The following is a 23,589-nucleotide window of genomic DNA, read 5'->3' on the forward strand; positions in this document are numbered from 1 at the left end:
TCACTACTGCAGTCCCTCAACACCCCACACAGCACATCGTGATTGTAGCTCCAGTAATATTTATCACTGCATTTTCCAAGTGGTCCCTCTCCTGCTTTTTATCACTAGTGGTGTTTACCAGGAGTCATTATGCTGCAGTTGTTTGAATCTCTGCAGTTTTTTATGCTTTATTCAAAGCCATTTAGACACTTAGAGTCATTAATTTTATCATTCTCTTCCCTTCTAATGGGCTGGTTTCTTCCTTTGGCATACAAATAAGAACAAAAGACTGTTCTCTAGACTTTTTGGTCACTAATAAATACCTGTCCTGATTCTTACCACTCTCCTTTCCCTTTAAGCTTGAAGTTGCAATATATACATATTGTTTGCTGCCTTCTGTCAAAATTAATTCTTATTCTCCAATGCAAAGTAACCCCATGGCAAACCAGCCCCAGCTACATTTCAATCCCTGCAGCTTTTCAGCATGAGTGTTGTCTACATCTTAAGATATTAGGCTGGCATTGCTGATACATGACTTATGTGCCTGCTGTGACTTTGTCTGCATTGTAAGCTGAAGAGGTGTTTTTTTAGCTATGTCTGGTTTTAAACGGACAGTTAAATTGGAAAAATAATGGCATGTTATCTTACAAGGCTGGAATAAACCCTTGTAAACTTTCTATTGATGTCATTGTGACAGAATTAGAATTGTCTGGTAAGTTATACCAGCTGTATGCTGGACAGAAAGTGTTTTGAGCAGCAAAGAGACAGCAGAGAATGTCCTTGCTAGGATAAGGAGAACAGGTTTACTCTCATAGGATTTTGACATTAAATTCTTTCACCACTGGTTTTGACTGATGTTTTGTATGTGAAAAGCCAAAAGAAATGAGCAAGGACAAAACAAACAAAAACCAAAACCAAAAGCCAACCAAAAAAACCCAACAACAAAAAAAAAACAACAAAAAACAACAGCTAGTTTGCAAGGCTTTCCATTTGGTATGAAACCTCAGCTTCTGAAGGGGAAGAGAAGCTGAGTGGAGAAGGGGTTGCACCAAAACAGATTCTTCCAAGCACTCACACAGCAACTTGCTTTTAAACTGAGTATATTTGAAGTTGTAAAAGGCTTGTGTGCATTTTGTGGTACCAGCATTGTTCAGAAATGATGTTCAGGGTGACTGAAGGTGCTTGTGATGCCTGAATGAACTTGGCAGGCTGCAGAGTGCATGTGTGTGTACCCATGTGTGGTTGGTTCCTCAGCTATTGCTGCTGTCCCCAAAGGAGAGCAGAAGTGAATGTCATAAGCACCCCAATAAGATATTGCAGATCAATTGCTGACGTTTTTTCCTAATACAGAAATCTTTTCTGACGATTTTTTTTTCTTTTGACATGTTTTACAGATAAGTAAGCAGCAGCTCCAGACCATCAAAGATCGTTTCCAGGCCTTTCTCAATGGAGAAACCCAGATTGTGGCAGATGAAGCATTTATAAATGCTGTCCAGAGCTACTACGAGGTAAGGAGAGACAATGCAATGCTCTCATGAATCCCTGTCCTCACCCCTATTCACAGATGGCATTGAAATCTGAATTAATGGTTTGTCCGTTATCACACAGTATGAAGCAAAGGCAATGCAAAGTGCCTTCTGTCTGATGTCTGGTACATCACAATGCTTGGGAGGTTCAGGGTTTGAATGCAAACTGTGGAACAACCATAGCAACCCCTATGCCATGGTGTTTCCTTATACCTTGATTATGGGGAAGACTGCCCTTCCTTTGAGCTGAAAAATAATTTCCTGGTACTTTTAAACAGTGTATTCTAAAACAGGGAAGATAGCAAAATCTTCAGTAAAATCAGTGTCATGTACTCCCTGTGAAAAATACCAAGAGAAATCTGGGCAGGACATTCAGTTCTTGCAGAAGCTTTTGCATTGTGTCCATTCGACCTTGGGATTTTCAGCAAGAGTGTTGTCTTTTCTCTTTGGCCTGACAAGTGCTGCCAAGGGGGAGTGAAGAGCATGTGCATCTGCAACACTAGATGATACCAGAGAACATGAAACCTCGTTCATAATTGTGTTAAAGAATAATTCTGCATCTTCATCTTTTTGCACCTCTTTGTATGCAGCCCATAATGCTGCCTTTTATGTCTCTGCTTAGAAGGAAAGAGTTTCTGGTTTTGAAAGAAATCAGTGCCAGTCATTTCTATGAGGAGTGTTGTTTATTTTTTTTTTCTAGCCTTTCTGCAAACCACTTCTCTTTCTCCCTAGAGCTATTCTGTCGTAGAAGGTGAAGATTTTGAATTGCCTACATAAAACATTTCTCTAGAAGTGCAATCTAAGAGGGGACCAAAATCAGATACTAAAACTGAAGAGAATTTTAACTCTATAAGATATGACAGCAGCTGCTTCTGTGTAAGGAAAGTACAAATTATCTCTGGATTAACTCTGTTAAACCAGTCTAGTAGTTCCTGCTCCATCCTTCTCTGTACAAGGAAGGAAGCCGAGAGTCATTTACACCTTTTATCAGAAAAGAAATTCCCAAGGGATCATCACAGCTTCACTGAGCAGGTGCTCTCAAAGAAAGTTTTCAACATGGAGTGAGCTGTGTTTAGGATGCCAAAGCAGCATAATCTGTTGAGATAAGATTATTATAAGGGCAGGAAAAGAAAACTGCTTAAAATCAGGCAAAATACATCCCTGTTTCACTGCTGGGTCTGGCTGAGTTTTGTCAGCTCCAGAAGTCTTGTGCTGTGTAAATGCCCCAAGCTATCAAACTGAAAAAGAGCAGTAGATCAGCACTAGATGTACACAAGCCTGTGTCTTCAAGTGGACCATCCTGGCTCTGTGCTGCTTAAAGGCCTCACAAAGTGTAATGCATCACTCTGTGGCTTTTAGCACAACTTTCTTTTTCTTCTTTTTAGCAGCTGGTCTGCTTTAATTGACGGCTGTGTGCCTTCAGCTTCTGTGCAGCTGAAGCTTTTCTCTGTGGCTCTTCCTTGGCACCAGCTGCAGTAGCACAAGTCAAAGCCTTGCCACAGAAAGCCTCTGCCCCTCAGTGCCTGAGCAGTGTTTCCCTGCTGAGAGTGTTCTCCCTTCCTTCTCTGCAGAGATGTGCCCCCGTTGGTTGATCCACTGTGCAAATCATGGCAGATCCTTATCTCAGCTCCTGCAAATCTCTGTTTTATTCAATTAACTGTCCTTCTGCTGGGTGCTATCTAGAAATCAGCATTTACCAATTTATAAATCTGCAAGATGGCTTGGAAAACACACAGCTGAAACTGGCAGTCTCTGTGCAGGACATTGCTGATATTTCTAAAAGGTCCATTTATTAATGGTGCAGAATAAGTTCATTACCTGGGAATGACTGGTTTTTTGCAGAGAAGAAAAGATAAGGGTGACATTGTAGGTCAGAAATGCACTTGCTGTTGCCCTGAATGTGTTTGCATGGCCACATTTTGCTGTTAATTCTGGCTGTCAGGGTAAGCATGTGGTTGTCAGTCTTAGGCTAGTTCGCAGGCTGCTATCAAATTAAAAAAATGGGTGATCTGCTGCTGCTCTGCAAAGCACCGCTGTGCCTGCAGGAATGATGCAGACCCATGTGTGCAGACAGGCCCAGCATACTCCAACACACTGCAGGGGAGCTTTTCTCAGGTCCTTTGACTTCTAATGAGTAAAGCTTTGTCTGTCAGCAGGACATTTTGCAGCAGTCACTTCAGTGCATATGATGGAAGTGCTTCATTAGACCCATTTCCACTCTGCTGTGGACAGACAGAGTCACAGTGGTGTGGTGGGCTCATCTGGGGGTGTGACAGGAGATGCCTGACACAGCTCCTGGAGGTCAGTCCTGTTCTGCAAGATTTGGTGTGTGCACCCATGCTAGGATTTTGTTCTAGGCAATTCTTGCCTCCTGGCAACCCTGCTAAGCAGTCCTTCAGCCAGGCAATTCACCTGGTATTTTCCAAAGAAAACAGGACAGAACACCTTTTTAATCTTCCTATTTCGTGGTTTCTGCTGCTTTGTGTCTGACTGGTGCTCCCCCGTGCCCACCTCCTCCCTACCAGCTTCAGCCTTGCTTTCCTCTGCTGGCTGCTGCTCCACACCCAGGGAGGAAAAATCAGGGCTGAGGGAATATGGACAGCCACATCCCACTGCTCCTGATGCTGGGGGTGAGAACCATGTGATAACAGCAGCCACTGGTGCTGGCAGGTATGGGAAGTCATTAGCACCATCACACAGCTTCAGGCCTGGGCACCTGGCAGGGATGAGGGGATGTGGAAGCCCAGGGTGATGCACTAGGGCTGGTCACTGTGACTTCCCACCATTTTCTGCAGTCAGTGTGCTGATAATTTCCTTGGCTGCATCAGGAGCTTGGCTCTTGATAGCTCTCACCCATTACCTGAAAGCACCTGCACACACCTGGGACATTATCACTCTTATTTAATCTCCATGAAGAAATGAAGCACATGCTGCTGTTGTTTCAGCATGGACTGAAGAGGTTGCTGGTGGCTTTCTGCCTGTCCTGTCTGCAGGGAGTGAGTGCTCCCATGCTGATACTGGAAGGAAACAACTCAGCTCTTCCTCAGCATCATTTTTGGTCTGGTCCTTGGACAAAACCCACTACTTCTGCCAACACATGCCTGTGTCATCAAACATCTAGGAACATGGAGTACTGTGTTGCTGAATGGATAAAAAAAAATCTATCGTGTCCTTATCTCATCCTCAAGCTCTTTAATTATTGAGAGCTGACAGATACACTCCTGTGAGGGCACAGTCTCTTCCCAAGCTGCTGTATTCATCAGTTCTCAGCATTATTAATAAAACAGCAGTTTTCTTACTGGATATTGTTTGCTCTTCTGTGTTCAGGGCTTGGGAGAGGAAGCCAACACAATATCTCTGTCTCTCTAACTCTTCAGCTCTGTGTTGCTGCCAGGACACTGTGGTCTATTGGAGTCTGTCATGTTTTGACCCTTTGCTGCTCTTGCAGTGGGAACAGCATCTTTTTGAAACATCTTCTCCCTCCCTTTCTCCTGCTGTCAGTGCCCTGTATCTCTGCAAAGGTTCAAGCCATGCTGAACCATCTTGCACTTCCCATTCCTGTGACAGCAGGGCAGACAGCAAGGATCTCCTCTGGTGGAGTAGAATTAGAGTACAAACCTGGTCCTTGCAGAGGTTTCTGGGGGGCCTGGTACCAGAAAAAATCCAGAGAAGTGCTCTTGGCTTCAGTAAGATTACTCTGCTCCCTCTAACAGGGCAGAACTTGGTCAGGTGAATGTAGTTGTGCAAAAACTTCCTTATTAAAACATCAGATGGAACAAAATAAAATCCTACTTTCCTAATGGGCGTTTATGTATCTAGTGAGGTTGTGACCATAACATCACATCAAGTCCTAATTGCATCAAAATATTTCATTTTAGTGGAGGCAAAGCAGAGACTTCACCTGATTTCATTATGCTTCCCAAAGTACAGCTGAAACCTCTGGCAGCACGTGGCGGTTGAGTGAGGAGCTGGAGAATGTCCTGGCAGTCAGTAAGCAACTTCCCAGCAGTGAAACCACTTTTTGTGGTACTTAAGGGGGATATTTGTTTTTGACTGACACCATTTGAGATCACCCTTTTCTTTGCAGGTGTTCCTGAAAAGCGACCGCGTCGCCAGGATGGTGCAGAGCGGGGGGTGCTCAGCAAATGACTCCCGGGAGGTCTTCAAGAAGCACATCGAGAAGAGAGTGCGCAGCCTGCCCGAGATTGATGGCCTCAGCAAGGAGACAGTCCTGAGCTCCTGGATGGCAAAGTTTGATGCCATTTACCGTGGGGAGGAGGATCCCCGGAAGCAACAGGCCAGGATGACAGCGAGCGCTGCCTCGGAGCTCATTCTCAGCAAGGAGCAGCTCTATGAGATGTTCCAGAATATTTTGGGGATCAAGAAATTTGAGCATCAGCTTCTGTACAATGCATGTCAGGTAAGGTGGGAATGGAACAGGGTTTTTTGGGGAAGGCTTGCCAATGGAAAATATTGCTGTTATGAACTGGAAACTTTTGTGTCTGACCAGACTCTTTTGGAGAGAACTACCAAGAAGCAGAGGGGGTTGCTTTATGGTGGGACTTCTGTACTTCCAGCATGTTCTGGCTATCCAAGTGGGCCTCCTTCTTGTGCTCATTTTCTTGTGCAATTCCATAGGATTGCTGAGATGGGAAAATTTTATTCCTCAGCTCTGTATCTGGGTGAGCAGGTCTTTGAGGTGGTTAAGTGTGCTGTTGGCCTGTGGCTTGTTTGCCCGTGGCTTGTTTGCCCTTCCTGTGTCACATCACCAATCTAAATGACAGAGGTTCTTAGAGTCTGTGGTATCAGTAGTCAGATCCTGGTGGTCCTGGGGTGGGTGGTTTCTGCAGACTTGCCCAGTGAGGTTCTCCTTAAGTAGAGGGAGCTCTGTGATCCCTGCATGCCTGTGGTGGAAGGGAAGAGCATCCCAAAGCCCTGTGACCTCAGGGTAGCTCTGCTTGCACTTGAAAACCTTCCCCATTCATCTCTTTCTACCCCAGAAGGGCCAGTTCTCCAGAGTTGCATAGCTGGGACTCTGCAGTGCTGCTTGTGCTTCCAGCAGCTCTGGCTGAGGGCTGTCAGTGGCTATCCAGACTGCTGGTGACCCAGATTACGGTCCCCTGCTATTGGATATAAATATCACAGGCGGGATAAAGGATGCCAGAGTCACTGAGAGAGTGAGGTGTGGAAAGTTTTTGGAGGAGGAGCAGACCTCAGTCCTTTCCCTGTAATTCAGGGTTTCAGCTTCTTATTGAAATGAATACATTTGAGACCAATTCTGTCTGTCTTCTGTCTAGACATTTCCAATTCTTTTTAAGACATAGAGAATTATGTTTGATCTGTTTTTCCCCCTGTAAAGAGCTTAGTTATCTTGCATTTGTTCTTCTTCATCTCAGACCTTAATGGCAGAGTGGGGAGAGGATAATAAATGTCCCTGAGTAATGAGTCTTCACAGCAATAACTGCAGTGGCCCTCATAAATTGTGTTTACACAGATTTTGTGCCTCCATACTCTGTTGGAAGAATTCTTTAAAATCAAAACCATAATGTTTTCTCATAAATTGTGTTTACACAGATTTTGTGCCTCCATACTCTGTTGGAAGAATTCTTTAAAATCAAAACCATAATGTTTTCAGTGATGTGTCAAGAACTGAGTTGGTTCTGAGTTGGTTCTGCCATGTTTTGGTTTATTTTTTAACTTAAACCAACTCCAGCCCTGTGTCTCTCATCCTCCCTTGACCTGTGCTTTGCTAAGGGCCAGGGTGGCTTTGTGTGAGCGTGTGTGATCCTTCCCTCCTGGCTTGTGCTTCCCACTGATGCAGAAAACAGTGTTTGATCATAGCTGCCCTGCTTTGTGATCTCTGCTTGTTAGAACCTTTCTGGCTGACACCGTGAACCCAGAGTCTGCTCCCTGCAAATTGCCCTGTTGCATCAAGCAGTCTTTTTCCTGCACGTGTCCTGGTTTTAATCTGAAAGTGGAGGATTTAATTCTGGGTCTTTTCTAATGCTTGGAGACAGTAAACCTGTAATTTAAGCTTTTACAGGAAGACATCATTTCAGATGAAAGCCAGAATTAGCATGGAGGTTACTCTGGTTTTAATACCTGGATAGTGAGGATTAGCTATGCAGGAGGGAAAGCCCTTTGTGCAACTCACACCTCAGAAAGCTGCGAGGTCAGCAGTCATTGAGCAGCAGGGTGTTTTCCTGGGATGCAGTGGGAGTGGTTAAAGTGCTGTGGGGTGGGACTCTGGCCCATGGGGAACAGATGACTGCTGCTCCTTCTCCCCCTGCAGAGGGACCCAAGGAAACTGCAGGTTTTGCTCTGGGGACCCTTTTTTTGATGTTACCTGTGGTCATGTCACCTGGGCTATACCAGCAGGGTCTCTGGAGCTCTCTGGCCAGCAGCAGATGCTTTGTACTTCTCTCTTGCCATGAAGGACTGAAGTTCCTATTGACCATTACTCTTTCCCCAGGGACTCAGCCATTGCGTGCAGCCAGTCTGTTGGGGGTAGTCACACGTTTCTCAGTGGTGATTTGGTATAGTATGAGCTACACATTTTTGACCTGTGCTTGTCTGCCATGCATGGGAGGAACTGGGATAGCAGCCTTTTCTCTGGCAGGCTGTCTGAATGCCATCACTCTCTCCAGAGTGGCTGCACTGTACTGTTCATGCAGTTTGTCAGTCAGTCACCTGTGGGTAGAAAAGCAAAGCCCATTGTCTTCTGTGGAGGGGCTGGCTGGTCTGTGCCCTCCCTTGCCTTGGTGTGCAGGGTGAAATTGCCCAGAGGCTGTGCAAGGAGGCAAAGGGTGACTCTGAAAGCATGAGCAGGAATGGTGCTGAGAGCCCCAAACACTGCTGGAACTTCCGTGGTCTGAAAGTAGATGCTTTTCTCTATGCAGCCTCCTGTTACATCACACTAATTGCATAATGATTACATCACTGGAACTGCATTTCCATTCACTTCTGAGATAATATTTTGTTTGTGCAGGAGGATGATTTCTAAAGAGATTTTTTTAATACAGTATCCCCAGGTGGCATGAGATAAGTGTATTCTTAATGTGATAGCAGTGATTTAGCAGGATCTGAGATAGCAGTTATTGAGAGCAAGGTATTAATGCAGTTGGAAAGGCTTTTAGGAAGCAAAGATGGGAAGTGGTGTTGTAGCAGCATAGTTGTGGAGATTACATTGTTGTTAAGCACAAGCTCTGGCTGGAACATTTTAAATAATACAGAGTCTTGCGCTTTTTGCATAACACATGCCACGTGGCTTGGTGTTTCTGCTCCACTGGAGTCAGCATGGGAATTGAGCATCCCTGGCTCCAGCAGCGAGCTCCTCTGCTGTGTGAGAGATGTGGTGGAGGGAGAAATGTGTTTCAGTCCGTGGTCCAGAACCTGTTGGCAGGACTTAAATTTAGCTCTTGTGCTTTGTAATTACCCTGTGGCTGTGGAAGAATACTAGAGGAGCTGTTTTCTGTACGTGTTGGGCAATTCCAGACTTGGGTTCTTGCTGCAGTTGGCATTCCCTAGGGTACTCTATTTCCTGCTGACCTTCATGACGGCCGAATTCAGTGCATCTCTGAAAATCAGGCTGTGGTGTTCTCCCTGTCTTGTTCTTTCCCAGCCGTAGGGCAGTGATTTACTCTTCTGTCTCAAGCTATGTTTGGAAGTCATTTTTAGCTACAGTGAGATGAGCCGGAGCTGGTACAGTGCTGTTCAGTTAATCCTGCAGCAGGAGCAGATGTTCAGATCGTGTCTGTGGTGAGCTGTGCAAGTCCATGCTCCTGCTTCAGAGGGAGAGTGGGCTCTCCCTGCAGAACTGCCTGAACTCTCAGGATTCACAGTCAGACTTGCTCTTCTTTTCTGGGCCTGAAGTGTCCCATATACTGTGGCAAAATAACCCGTGCTAAGCATAATTCCCTTAGATGTAAGATTTGAAAGCAAATAACTAAATATAGACATGTGCAACCTGCTGAATGATGCTAATACATGGTCATGGTTTTTCAGCATCTATTTCTGTCCATCCATGTAGAAGGCAAAACATCAGAGAAGTATGCATGTGTGGGTGAGCTGCAACACACACCAGGCCTCACTGCTGTCTGGTGGCTATTTCTTGTAAAGGCATAAAGACTTCTCACCAGTGCAACTGGAATTGTTTCATAAGTTTTGAGGCCCTGTGATTTTAACTAGGAAACATTTCAACCCAATTTTTCTCGAATGGAGCTGGCTTAAAACTAGAATTCACTGTTTTGACATTTATTTTCACAACTGAATTAGGACACTATGTCCAAAGGCTGACATTTCTCACATAGCAGAAAGTTCCCCTGCCAAAAAAACCTGACTCAAGTGTTTGATTTTAGCTCAAATCAGTATTAGAAATGATTTGCTGAGGTGGTGTCTTGCCTTCTGCCCCTCTCTCATCTCTGCAGTTCGTGTGGTTCTACCAAACTTGGTTTCTTCACTTTCTCTGGTGTGTTGAGCCCCTCACGTGCCCATCACATGCCCAACGTGTGTCAATCATGTGCCTGGCACACGGTCACACAGCCATCATGTACCCATGTGTGCCAAACACGTGGCAGGAGCTGACTTTGCTGACTTAGCTGAACGCTGGAGACATCTCCTAAAAAATACTTCCTAAATCCTTTCTGTTTGCAGAGAAGCTGTAGTGGTACTTGGAAGCTGCAGCCCTACCAGGGACAGAAACTCATGCGAGGCACTGTGTTTGACAGTGAGGTGAAGGCTGAGGTCACCTCAGAGTAAATGTTTGATTTGTGTGTATACTCCCCAGACCATGTATTTCATTTAGTTTGTTGTGATGAAGAATTCCCAGCCATGCCTTGCAATGAGCATTGAATCCAGGGTTGTTGTGCACAGCGTGGAGTTACCTGTCTGTGCACGTCTCTGTCCCTTCAGTTCAGGGCCTCAGGGGTTCAGGATCAGATTCTGCTCCCCATTTAAAGAACATAAAGCAATTCCTTTTTATTCTAGCTTCGTCTTGAAGCTCCATGTCTATGAAATATGTATCTGCAGTTCTGAGCATTAAAGCACAAACCCTGGCTGTTGTGACCCCTCTGAAAGGATGGGAGGTTTGCTTGGACCCCAGAGCCCCCTACAAACAGCCTGTCCTGGGGGTGGTGGTGAGCTGGGACTGCTGTGGAGCTGCAGACAAGAACCAATGAGCCTCCATGGAGTCCTCTCTCCAAGGCTGGATGCATGTGCCATGGACAACCAGCAGCTTTGGCCATCACTGCTCTCCTCCTTGCAAATCCCCAGGGCATCAGTCTTACCCTGTGGCTTTTTTCCCCTCTTTCACTATTCAAAACTCCTTTTGGTTGCTCCACCTATTTCCACACTGTGAGCATCGTCCCTACCCCGCCTTCTCCCTCCCACTTAAAACAAAGCCACGACCAATAAAAATGGGTTAAAGTGGTTTAGAGATGATCAAAAGCCTCAAAATGCATAAAGCATCATGGTCTGTTTTCAGTAATTCTGTATTTATTTCCATGGAAACGGAAATGGCAGCCTGGAGCCTTCTGCAGGGTTGTAATTACTCCTGCAGCAGCCAGCAGCAGCTGCAGCTTCCTGTCAGGGCCCCAGCATCTCCCAGAGCCTGCCGTGATTTAGCACCCAGTGGGAAATTGAAAAAGGAAAAAGCACTGGGAAATGAATGAGATCTTCCCTGTCATAACAACACAACCCAGATACACACGTGGGCCTTCGGGGAGGAGGGGCAATCACCCTTCTTTATCAGCTCAGCATGCAGTGTTTTGAAGAATGATTTTGGCATGGGAGGACAGAGAAACTGAGAGGGACAGTGCAATGTCAGGGAAGGGGCGAGGGTGGTGTGTGCCTCTGCTGGACCCTCGGTTGCCAGACACATCCTTTGGAAGGGGTTTGCTGATGGAGGTTAGCCAGGAGGTACAGAGAGGTGCCACCATTGTCCCTGTTGGTCCCAGGCAGTGCAGGAACAGTGACCCAATGTGAGATGCATCGTTTGATATCTGTAATTTGGAGCAAGAGAGGTGATTGAGATGGGACATCTGTCAACTCCAGCATCCAATGAGAGCTGCAGGGAAGACCTCAGCCAGCTGGAGGGACATGACAGGGCAGCGAGCAGGGTGGGCCTGCCAGCCCAGCAGTGTCCCACAGTGCAGCTGCCTTTTGGGCAGGACAGTGCAGAGATCACTCTGTGCCAGGGTGGGACCAGGGTGAGCCATCATCTTCCAGTGTCTGATTTGCACAGACGTGTGGACCTACATGTGCACCCATTAGCTGTAGGATCAGCTTATGTTATGTGCTGTTATGGATTTAGAGAGCAATCTTGGCCCCTGTAATTAAATTTAAAGCAAATTAGCTCTTCTATTAAACAAAATAAATCTGATGTAGCCTAATGCTGTGTTCTCCAGCTATGGCTGATCAATCGCTCCTGCAAAGAGCAGGCAAATACTGCTGAGCAGATGGTCTTGGCTGAAGCATGGTCAATTAAACTAATTAAAGATGCTTTCATTTAATCAGAGGGTGTTTTAACCCTGTTAGCTGCCAGTTGGGGATGTGTTTTTGTGTACGAGGAACTTCCAGTTCTGGCCCTTCTATGGACTTATTCTGGTTTTCAGTCCCTTTACAGAAATCAGGCCAAAGTGTGCATCCAAAGAGCATACATCTAGCAGAGAAATTATAATGTCATGCAACAGTACTTGCAGAGGAGAATTCAGTTGTTTTCTTCTAACACTAACCAGAGATGTTTATTAGCCTGAAGAACTCTTCTGCAATGAATCCTTCCCACCCTACCTCCTGCCAGCTTTCCCTCTGGGTTCGGGGATGTGGCTGACTCCCCAAAGCCTAGGCAAATGTCACTTGTTCCACCAAAACAAGCAGTGACTTGTCATGGTGTATTATTTAAGGGACAGAAAATGGTTTCAGCATCCAGACAGGTTCTGGAGTGGAGGAGCAGACTCTTATTTCAGCTCTCTGCTGCCATGCAAAGCATCTTGGCTGCTGGGAGGCCCTCTTCCTTGGGGTTCTGGAGATGGATTTAATTCACTATTTGCTGCAGGAGTCCACGAGGACTCCTCTGAGCTTAAGCCTTCTTTTCAGATTCTGTGATTTGTCACAACTGGACACCCTCACCATTTCCTGTCCCCTACTTCTATCTGCTCCCCTGCCCTGGCTGTAAGGGGTGACACCACCTGCCAGCAAGGTAGGAGCCACCAAGAGAGCTAGCTAGTCTCATGGAAGATCATGCCTAACATTCTCAAGAAGAGACAAAGATTCTCAAGATCATGCCAAACATTCTCAGCAACAGAGCAGAATCCTGCATACAGCCCATGAGTGACCCCTCCCTGGGCTGCACAAAGGGCTGCAGCACGCTGGGACCCCTTCCTCTGCCTTTCCACCAGCTTGTGCACATTAAATTAGAAACAGTTGTACTTTATCCAGAGGCAGGTGGACAACTCCTGCTTCAGCAACATGGATCCCTGCAGGTACATTAGAGCTAAAATCAGGGTGATTTTCAAGATGTTCATCCTTTGTGAAATGATAAAACCCCCTTTTTTACCCTCATCTAATTAATGAGGTGTTTTTGTGGTGCAGCATCAGCTGAATGCTTTTTGCTGTCTGTGTGGACTGATTAATTTTTGCAGTTTAAGGCTTAAATTACCGTCAAGATGTCTCTCATTTATTTTGGTTTCAGTTGGCCCATGAATACTTTTCATCATCTGCATTCATGCTGCAAGGGAATGCATAAAAAATAACCTTGGTTACTTTATAAAACATCTTATTGATGACTTGACATTTCCAATCTACCTTAGCCCCTTTATTTAAGGACTGCTGTTTCTCTTCTCTCATCGAAAATGAAAGTTGTTGGCATGGCTTTGGCTGCAAGTGCCTGGCTGCTTCCACCTCTGAGCAAAGGAAGGGTTGGGAAGATGGGCCCTTCCTGGCCCAGTTGTTCAGGGAGATGCTGAAATGGTGGGGAAAGTTATGCAAAAGCTTGAGAAACAGGAGAGTCCTTAAGCATCACTAAGTGTGACAACATTGGGGAATTACAGCTTGAAACCATTTCAGTGGAGAGGAGATTGGGGATGGCACAAAGTACGGACTCCAGGGGTATTACCTGTACTGGTTTTGGTAGAGGGGAGACTGAAAAATGGGGGAGCAAGTGGACAAGAAGTTGCTGATTTAGAAGAAAACATTTTAGACTGAAAAACCCAACAATCCCATGGAGTATGTTGTCACTGTGCAGGGTAGCCCAGCCTGAAAACACCTGTTGGGTCTGCCTGAGGAGAAACCAAGTCACATGTTGTCCATTAGAGAGGAGAAGGAGTGATATCTAAATAAAAATTAAGTGCTACATAAAAATTAAGTGTTTACTGCTAATCTCTCCCCGAAAAACCAAAAAACCAAGCCAACATAAAATGCAACTGAGATGGGTTGGAGTACAGTTTGAGTTGGCTTCCACGGAGTCTGGTTCCAAGGTCTCCAAAGTGGGAATTGATTCTCAAAATGATGTCTTTATTTCGAGCAATCTCTCTTGCTTCCCTAACTTTGAATTCAGTGCAAACCACTGTACATAAAAACCAGTTTCTCAATGTGGAGAAACATTGTGGACTGTGTCTTATTAGGAAAGGAAAATGTCACTCCTCCTGTTTGTCTTTCCCTCAACCAGAGATGATGAGCAGAAGACATGACAAAGAAATGCCCCCACTGGCCCCTTTTGGAGAATGTAATCTTGTTTTTTCTTTGAGCAGCATTTGTTCCCTGCAGTACATGTTCCTGTCAATCAGCCCAGGAGGCCTTGGGAGACAGAAGGGGTGTTATCCAGACCTCTCTCTCTTTAAGCAAGGAACTGCTAGCTGCAAAAGAACCCATATGTGATGCTTATCTTAAGGAAGGCTGGAATACTTAATAAGACATAACTGGTGCATGACCCTGCACTATGTTAATGCCTCTCTTTCTCGTCCTCTTCCTTTTAACTGGAAATACAATGGAGCCGCTAGAATTTAATTTTGCACGTAGGTCTTTAAATCTAATTTGAATTCCACATGAAAATCTCAATGCTTTGCAGCACTTCAATCCTCACTCATGTATTTTATCAGTGATTACCTTCCTGGGGAACTTTTAATGCCTATCTCAGGAGCCAAATGGATGGATACAGTCATACTTGCACATAGTGGGGATTATACATGGTCATGCTGGCTTGTGCCAGAGCTCCAGGGTCTTCATTTCAGCACGCAATGTCTTGTCAGAGAGCCTGGACTGGTTCCCACTGAGCTGTGCTAGCCTGAGGTTACACACTATTCTTTTGGTTTGCTTTTTATCATGTTATATAGAGAGATCATTCTTCTGACATACATCAACCACTAAGGGAATATTTTGAAAGTTCTACATTAATATTTTACTAGGTTTTCTCTAATCTTATTTCTGTAAGATGTGGTTTCCTCAAGGCTGCTTCTTTGCAGTCCATATTGTGTTCAGATTTCAAGAAAAGGGAATTATTAAAAAAAAAAATTATGCACCAGTCCTTTCCTTCACTCCTTACATTTCATTCTTCAGGCCACCAGTGTTCCATGCAACTTGAAAAACGCTTCATGTCACAGCTTGGGATGTGATAGACAGTGTAATTTTAATTCAGAAGAAACTTTGGGAGTCAAATGGATCAGGCCATAGACAGTACTTCATGAATATAAAATACAGCTGTGTTAATCTTCCAATTTTCATCTAAAAAGTACCAAATTAAAAAGAGAATAGGTATATTTCCTAGCAGAAATGAGATGCCAAGAATTTTCTTCAAAAGGATATCAAAGTAGGCACATATTTGTTCCCACTGAGCTGACTATAAATTGAGAAATGATCAACAAAGTAGATTTAATGCATTTCAAAGGCTCAGCGTCAATATCCCTAACTTATGTAAGCTGCTCCTTACCTCAATTTCAGTGCTGAGTTTTCATATTCAATACACTACATTTTTTCTGGAACATCTGATTCTACTCATGTTTCTGAGAAATTAGAGTGCAAGTTCAATACAGAATTGGATGCAACACAACTTCAAATACAGCTTCTCGTGTATTTAAAAAGCCTGTAGTAGCCTGAAATCATGTAAGAACTGTGTTGGCCTCCATAGCACTGATTTTTGTTGTATAATGCAGGGAAGTAGTTATGTTTCCTACAGCAGTGATCTGTGCATGTGTTTTTCAGGTGTTGTAGCCAGCCTTTGGTCCAGTTCTTTTGTCTCTGACAGAGAACAGCAGGAAGCTGGGGAGGTGATGGCACAATATTATTTGTCATGTATTTGTCATGAAGTCTGTGGAAACGTTGATAGCTGTGACAGGGAAGTGAGTGGAGTTTGCCAAGAGCTCTGTGTGCCAGCCCTGAGTGCTGGTGGCCCAGGAGAGCACGGTGTGGGGTAGAGGATGGAGTCTGAACCCTATTGTGCCCCAACCACAGCCAGGTTCCTGAACTCTGTGGGCTCCAAGGCATTGGTGGAACAGGCTGCCTGCTTGTGTGTTCAGGCTTGAGCTGTAACCATTCCTCAGATATGCAGAGGAGGAGACAGCTAAAATTACAGGCATTTCCCACAATAAGTGAGAACAAAGAACAAATGCATAATTTTGCTGTCCTCTTCTGAATGTGCTGCGTGGGGAATGATGTTGGCAGTTAAAAAAGGTGCTGGGGAGGAAGCAGGCACAGTGACAGACAGTGACCACAGGTCAGGCACCCAGACTTTGCCCAACAGCCTGTTGAGTTTTGGCTAATGCTCATTCTCATGCGTGCAGCTCATTTCTGCATCTTGCCTGACTGCTGCCAGTGTGTGCAGCTGTACTGGCAGCAGCAGCAGAACTGCACATCTCCAGTCATCATTAGCCCACAGGAAAGGAAACTGGGCAAGGTCTACATTGATGGTATTTTTCTCCAGGTATCTGCATAAAAATGTAAAATGTAGGGCCCAGAAATCAAAATATTAAGTCACCAGCAAAGGTGGGAGATCTTGGAACACAAATTGCAGTGGAATGCTGGAGGGAGTGTAAGGCTTTATTCATTGGCTGTTCCTTAGCAGAAGGAGCAGCAGTGACGAGTTCTTTTTCTCCTAAGCTTAGGACCATGAGTTGTTGTCTTCTGTGAAGAGTTTTGCTAAATATAACTATCTTCTTTTGTGACCTAGTTAAGTCCAAACTTGGCAGGGAAAAAGCCTTTTGGGTGTTTTAAATTATAAAACTCTAATAGTGGAGTAATTAAATGCTCTCATATTTCTTCTCAATTCCAATAATTTATTGTTAATAAATAATATCGTGCTGATATTTCTGCCAGTTTGTTGGAGAGCTCGTGTTGTGCAACATTGGTGGAATGAGCTGCAGGCTCATGTGTTTGGCTGCCAGTGCCAGTCTTGTGTACCCGTGTGCGGAACCAAGACCAGGACTGACAAAATAGCTGCAAAACAGAGACGTGGTTCATGGAGAAATTGTTGACACAATAATTTCATTAAGTCCCATGATGCCTGTTCTGTCTGATGGGAATGCCATTTGCCAAGCGTAGCGTCATCACGGTGCTCACCATTCCTCATAGCTTGAAGTCTTCTTCCCTTCCCATGCATACCCAAATTCTTACTGTCAACACAGGCAGATAGTGGTAAGACAAGGGGGGGAAATTTTAAAGTAAAAGAGGAGAGCATTAGATTAGGTATTAGGAAGAAATTCTTCACTTTGAGAGTGGTGACACACTGGCACAAGTTGCCCAGAGAAGCTGTGGATCCCCCATTGCTGAAGTTTTCAAGGCCGGGTTGAATGGGGCTTAGGGCGGTTTGGTCTAGTGGAAGGTGTCCCTGCCCATGGCAGAAGGGGTTGGAAAAAGATGGTATTTATGTTCCCTTTCAAAACAAACCATTCTATGATTCTGTATTTCTATGAAAAATGTAAAATATCAAGTAGTCATTTTTATTCGCCTTCTAACTCTGCTCTTCATTGACCTTTCTGCTTGTAGATTTTCTCTTCATTTGCCCTTTTTCTCTGTAATGGTGGATTTTGGCTGGGAATAGTTGTGTTCAGATGGTTAGTTATCAGTTGGGTGTAAATTAGCTAAAGGAGTTGTGGCTGCCACTGTCAAAATGATTCAAAAATAACTTAGTGTGGGAGAGTGATGGTCAGGTCAGACGAGAGAAGCGTGGTTTGGGTCTGCTTGGGGGGAATGGAGTTAGAGGGGATAATGCCAATTAGATTAACAGAAGAGCAATGCACTCTTAAATACTGGCTTATGAGGTCTTCATGTTACAGTGGCCCCTCGTGAGTGTGCAGCAGCAGCAGTATTTGGGAAAGGCTCTGTTTCCCATGAACATCTGCAGTATTTGAGAAGAGGAACGTGGATTTCTTTGAGGCTGGTACAGCAGCTTTCCTCTGGGAAGTCCCTGCTGACAGCATGGTCCTTTAGCAAAGCAAGAGGAGAAGACTGGACATGGATTTTGCTGCTTGTTTGGCTCATTGATGAGCTGTGTTCTCCCCAGGGGTACCAGCTGCAGCCTGCTGCTCCCCCAGCCCTGCCTGCTCAGTGCTGGGAGATGACTCTGCTCCCTCCTCGTGCACTCCTTTGCCCAGCTGTGTAACTCCTGATCCCCTTTATTAACAGTCAACATAGGAAATTATTCAGGGTCACTGATTGGCCAATTTGTTCTGGCTTTATGTATGGCGACTGCAAAACAGCTGAGGTTGTCTGGCAGGCAGTAAAAGATTTATTTCTGTCAATTAAAATAGCCAGATATATGTTCAATGAGATAATTGGGATCGTTACACTTTCCTATCATAATGCCAGTTGCAGTTTCATCCATTGTATGGATAAAAACATAAGCAGCATCACTGAAAAAAAATAGTATCTATTTCTGTCCTAAATATATGAGTAGGAGCACTGGCACTGTAACATCAGAGTATGAACCTGATCTGAGCTTTGTCATTAGTGATCTTGGGAAAACCTGATGTGTTCCAAAATAAGAGTGATTTTCTGGATGATGACAATTAAAATACGTTTTGTTTAACCAGATCAGGGGTTATCACCATCATGTGAAGCACCATGTGAACCACTGCAAGCCAGGCACTCCCCCTGGTATCTCTGTCTCATGTTTTGTCTCACCTGCAGTTGGGGTAGCAATAGAGCAGGGGATGATGCAGGGAAGGGCAATGCAGTGTGCAAGGGCAGGACAGGAGGCACATCTGTCTCCCTTAGGCATCCTGCCATGCCAACACGCCACAGCAGAAGAGAATCTCTCCCTCTCCACTGCTGCCTGAATTTACTTGATGCCAGGTATCAATCAAAAGTAAACGTCTCCTGTTCAAAGACAAAGAGTTCATAAGATTCTTTAATAACAAAACTTTCCCTGTGGAGAGGCTGCTGGGAAGGAGTGTGCCAGGGTGCTGGGGAGCAGAGGAAAAGAAAAATGGGAAAAATGGGAGCAGAAAAAAGAAAAATAAAGTTCTGCTGAAAAATAAGTAAATGCTCACTGATAGCATGAAATCAGATGTATCTGTAAACTCTGCTGGACATGCATTGGCCTGTGCCAACATGATCCCTGGAGAAGGGAAGGGCAGCTGACAGCAAGTAACAGCAAGGGATGGTCCCAAAAAAAAATCACCAAGCAAACCAGAGTTTAGCTTGGAACAGGAGCATTTCCTTTCAAAAGTGTGATTAGCTGTCTGCTGCAGGCTGCAATGATTCCTGCCTTAAGGTGAAGCAGAACTCATCCCTCTGGTCTGATGGAGTGATCTGTGTGGGGGGCTTTTCCAGCTGCTCTGGGATGCTCTGGAAAATGCTGGGGAGGGTGTGTGGACACAGCTGAACTGGATATGGGGCCAGTCCCACCTTGCTACAGCAGTTTGCTTGCCCTGTTTTCCAGCATCTGAAACCACTGTGCTGCCCTTGCTTTTCTCAGGATGCAAGCCTGTAACCTTCAAGAGAACCTCTAGCAAAATATAGAGGAAAATCAGCTCTTTTTTTTAATCCATCTTCCCCCTTTTTTCTTTCTTTCTTTTTATTTCTGTTTTTTTTTTCTGCTTCACAAGAGACCCTGGAGAGGACTTTAAGGTGAAACAAACAATGAGGAAGTACAAGCTGTCATAAATAGTGTTAAAACAAGAGTCAGACTTGCAGTAAAGTAACAAGATACCTGAGAATGTGGTGACAGAGCTGTGAAAGGTTTTCAAAGCTTGTGTCTGATTGATGCCTGGTGGGCATCAGCTAAGGATTCTCAGGACATTGATAGGCAAGGAGAACAGGATGCAGCCACAGCCTCAGTGGGTGTGCTGAGGTGCCCAGCCATGGTGCCAAGCCTTTGGCATGTGTGAAGGTACCCCAGGAAACATTGTGAGAAACTTGTCTTTTCTATAGGGCAGCAAAAAACCCTCTCCTATATCCCAATTTGGAATCTGTACTATAAAAATATGTTGGGAAGGTCTTGAGAGTTGTGTGAAGGGATAAGGAAGAACTAAGAGTTTGACTCACCTGGGGAAACAGTCCAAGTAGTTTGTTTGCAGATGTTTAACTGTCCGTGTACAGGAGCGGTAAAACTGGGATCAAAGCAGCCACTCTTGGCTGCCACTGATAGTCAGGGTTGGGAGAGCTGGGCAAAGGTTGTGACAGTCTTTCTGTCACCTGAAGGATACACTGGATCTTTTTCTATCAGATATGCTTAAGTTTAAAGGGAAGGCTGGGCCTTAACATAGCAATTGAATGCTGAATTTTTACTAGGGGTGTAGAAGAGATTGCACAGGAAGGGGCAATTGGTTAATTTTGGGCTGGTAATCCATCTCAGGGCTGGGCAGGTTTTGGGCACCACGAAAGTGTTACTGCTGAATATAGAATCAGTTGTTTAACTGAACTTTGTCTAGGCTGGTTATTTCATTTTAGTCTGCACTGGAAGTTGTGGTGGGCACTGAAAAAGAGTCTTGCAGCCAGGCAGATTGGAGCTGTTCCCTGGCCACCTGCAGCCAAAAGCCTTTGCTGTGGAGCTGCCCGTGTTAGGAAGCAGGGCTGGCATGCACGGAGCACTTGGTGCTGCATGGCAGTGAGGATGAGGTGATGGCAGATGAGGGGACACTGCTTTGCCAGATGAAGTTTGTTACAAACTCCCATCTGCTCAGAAGCAGAAGCTATAAGGTTTGTGCTTGTACAAGTAATTATTTGTTATACATTTTTAAACATGAAATCTAGTCCAAACGGCAAATATTTTTAGCGTGTGTCATTGTGCAGTTAAGAAGGCTGCCAGCAGCATAAACCAGAATAACTCTGCGTGGTGATCGGGCTGAGATGGGATTTTCTGCTTTGCCCATTTTCTCCTCCCCACGCTTGGGTACTCATTCTCTCAGCTCCTGCTCACATGAGCCAGCATCTTGCTGCTTAGTCACCCCCTCCATTCATTTTACCTGTGATGGAAAGCACATCTGGCACAGCTGGGAGGTGTTCAGCTGGGTGTGAAAAGGGCTCTGGAAAAAATGGGACAGGATTGCTGCTTTTTCTCCCAGTGGAATAGGGAAGAGGCAATCTTACATCTCTTAATTTTCAGCAAATGCACGCTGTGGAGTGAGCCTGCACATGGTTTATAACGTAGGCACATTTGGGCTGAATGAAACATTTTTTCAGGTTTTTAAGGAACTGGCTGAATTGTTTCAGCAATGTTTTACCCTCCACTCTAAATTCCACTTAAAAAGAGTGGGAAAATGGATTTAAGATGGATCTGAGCATTTTAGAAACAGGACAGCTTAGGTTTTTAAGGTTGCATAAAAATGTAGGGAGGAAAACTGTCTGAAGATGAATGCTTTTTGACAGGGTGGGATCTGTTGTGGATTTTGCTCAGCATGTGAGCCAAATGATTTTGTTATTCCCTCAGCTCTCATGCAAGGTCACAGCATAAACCTCAGCTCTTATGCAAAGTCACAGCATAAACCATGCTTCCTTTGCACCTGCAAAGCAGCACGGGCAGGTACCAGAGCATTTCCCAGCTTTTCTGGTTCCCAGCAGGAGCTCCCTTGTTTCCATTCACCTGTCTTAACAGCTTTCTCAGCATTTGGGCCATGTCAGAGTCCTGTCAGAGCCTGCTTTTGCCTGTTTTTCCCTGTAAGTCCACTGGAGAAAGAGGGGGATGCAGAGGGTATGCAGCAGGGACAGCAATCTGACCCCATGGGTTGCACACATGCTTTTTTTTTTTTTTTTCTAGTGCCCTGAGCACTGCTCTCTTGCCCTTGATTTCCATAGATCTTTGATTAATAATAAGAGAGGGGAAGGGTTTCAGCTGTAAGTTCCATATGTGTCCATCCCCATGGGTTTATTGCTGGTAACATCTGGTGGTACCTTCATTTGAAGTAAGAGGGTGGTTTTAGCAGTGCAATTTTGACCAGGTTACAGAGCAGAATGCAAAAATTAAAAAAAAGCTGAATTCCATGAAAATGCTTCTGGCATGACTTTTTTCTTTAATCTCTTCACTGATGTTTTTCTTAATGTCTAAAAGAACTGCAGCAGTTGGCTGAGATAAGCAGGAGCTGCAGACCTGCAGTCATGGTTGCACTCTGTCTCACATCTGGATTCCAGCTGTATATTTTGCACTACTCTCTTACATGTCTTTTTTTGCATATAAAGGGAATTGTCCTCTGTGAAAGCTTAAAGGGAAGGTTGAGGGTAGACTCAGATGAAATGAGTTCAGCCAGCAGGTTATCACTTTATTTTTTCAGAACGCTGCCACGCAGAAAGCACCAAGGGACTTCAACAATAGCAGAGACTGTAATACCAGCCTCTCTGAGTGTCCAGTGTATTTTTCTTAACTCTTAGAAAAAACCTCCTGCCCTGCTAACAATTTCAAAGGAGAGAGGTCATGCCTTGCTGAAGGTAGTTGGAAATAAACCACATTTCCTCAGAAAGCAGGAGATGACGGTGTTTCTGGCAGAGGAGCTGTCTGGAAGAGTCACTGCAGCTAGGCTGGGACCTGACCCACCCCCCAGCACATATCCCATCCCTAAATCCATAATCTGTTGTTCATGGAAGTCTGCTGCACAGGACTGTGCCATCTCTGCTGGCATCCCAGCCCTCTCTTCAGGCTGCCCACAGGGTTCAAGGGTGGTGGGTGCTGCTCCCTCTCCTCCAGCTGTGTTGTATCCTGGCATGTGCCAAGGCTGAGGTAGTCCAGCCTGGGTTGGGTTGGATATGTTGAGCAATTAGTGTTTTACTTGGCTTTAAATATAAAGAATAATTAGTGCAGCAGTGTGAAAAAGGGCTCTCCACCCACTGGGGATAGAAAAGCTCTGTGTGGAGGTTCTGTCCCTACTGAGAGTTCTGTTCCTTACTCTAGGGAAAGATAACTGAGAAGGCAGTGGGTGAAGCCCAGAGTGGGACTGGGGGAAGGCTGCTGTTGGTGCTGCTGTGAGCACAGTGCAGGATCATCAGGACAACACTGGTCTGTTTTCTGCCCCAGTGCCCCCATCCACAGGGTGTTGGGATCCTCACACACAGCCCCTGGGGAGAGCCTGGGAGCATGGGCATGCAGGCTCTGCTCCAGAATGCTCCACAGCAGCCTGGCTGAATTCTCCATCTCCTGGTAACTGGGGATTAGGTGTGGGAGGGGCAGGGACAGCCTTGGCTGGGGGATTAGGGCAGACAGATGACAGATGGACACCTGGGGGTAGAGGATAGACTGACACCTCATTCTTCTGCTCCAGGTGGAGCAGGTTGTAGGCAAACAGCTCTCCTGCACACACTGGGACAGCAGAGCAGCTTGAAAGCTTCAGATAATAATATTTCACATGGAGAAGGCTGTTAATGACAGGGGATGTGATTGACTGCCTGTTTCTGTTGCCGCTGTATTAGCTGTACTTAATTCAGCTTACATTAACTGCAGTTATATTTAATGCTCTCTGTCTACATGGCTGAATTTTTAGATTGTTAATTGTTAATTGCAAATTGTTTAATTGTGTCTGAACTTTTCATAAATATTTGGAACGTAAGTTAATATTTTCTGTTACATGTGATACATAGTCTGGAAAAAGCTAATTGTTCTTAGTGCTGTGCACTGGGTCTGGCAGTGTCCTCAAAGCCTTGATGCTCTCTTATCTGCAGTTTCTTGCCTTCA

General features: G+C 45.1%; 1 protein-coding gene across 2 annotated transcripts in view; it reads left to right on the forward strand.

The window, feature by feature from the left end:
• CADPS (calcium dependent secretion activator) overlaps positions 1-23,589 on the forward strand; it is a 208,717-nt gene that overhangs the window by 39,084 nt on the left and 146,044 nt on the right. For both annotated transcript variants that reach the window (XM_063411759.1, XM_063411760.1), the window contains exons 2-3: positions 1,374-1,487; positions 5,593-5,925. In XM_063411759.1, coding sequence (XP_063267829.1) covers positions 1,374-1,487; positions 5,593-5,925 — 447 coding nt within the window. The remainder of the gene's footprint in view (positions 1-1,373; positions 1,488-5,592; positions 5,926-23,589) is intronic.

This window comes from Prinia subflava, chromosome 14, assembly GCF_021018805.1.
Source record: "Prinia subflava isolate CZ2003 ecotype Zambia chromosome 14, Cam_Psub_1.2, whole genome shotgun sequence".
In the NCBI taxonomy this organism is placed as follows: domain Eukaryota; kingdom Metazoa; phylum Chordata; class Aves; order Passeriformes; family Cisticolidae; genus Prinia; species Prinia subflava.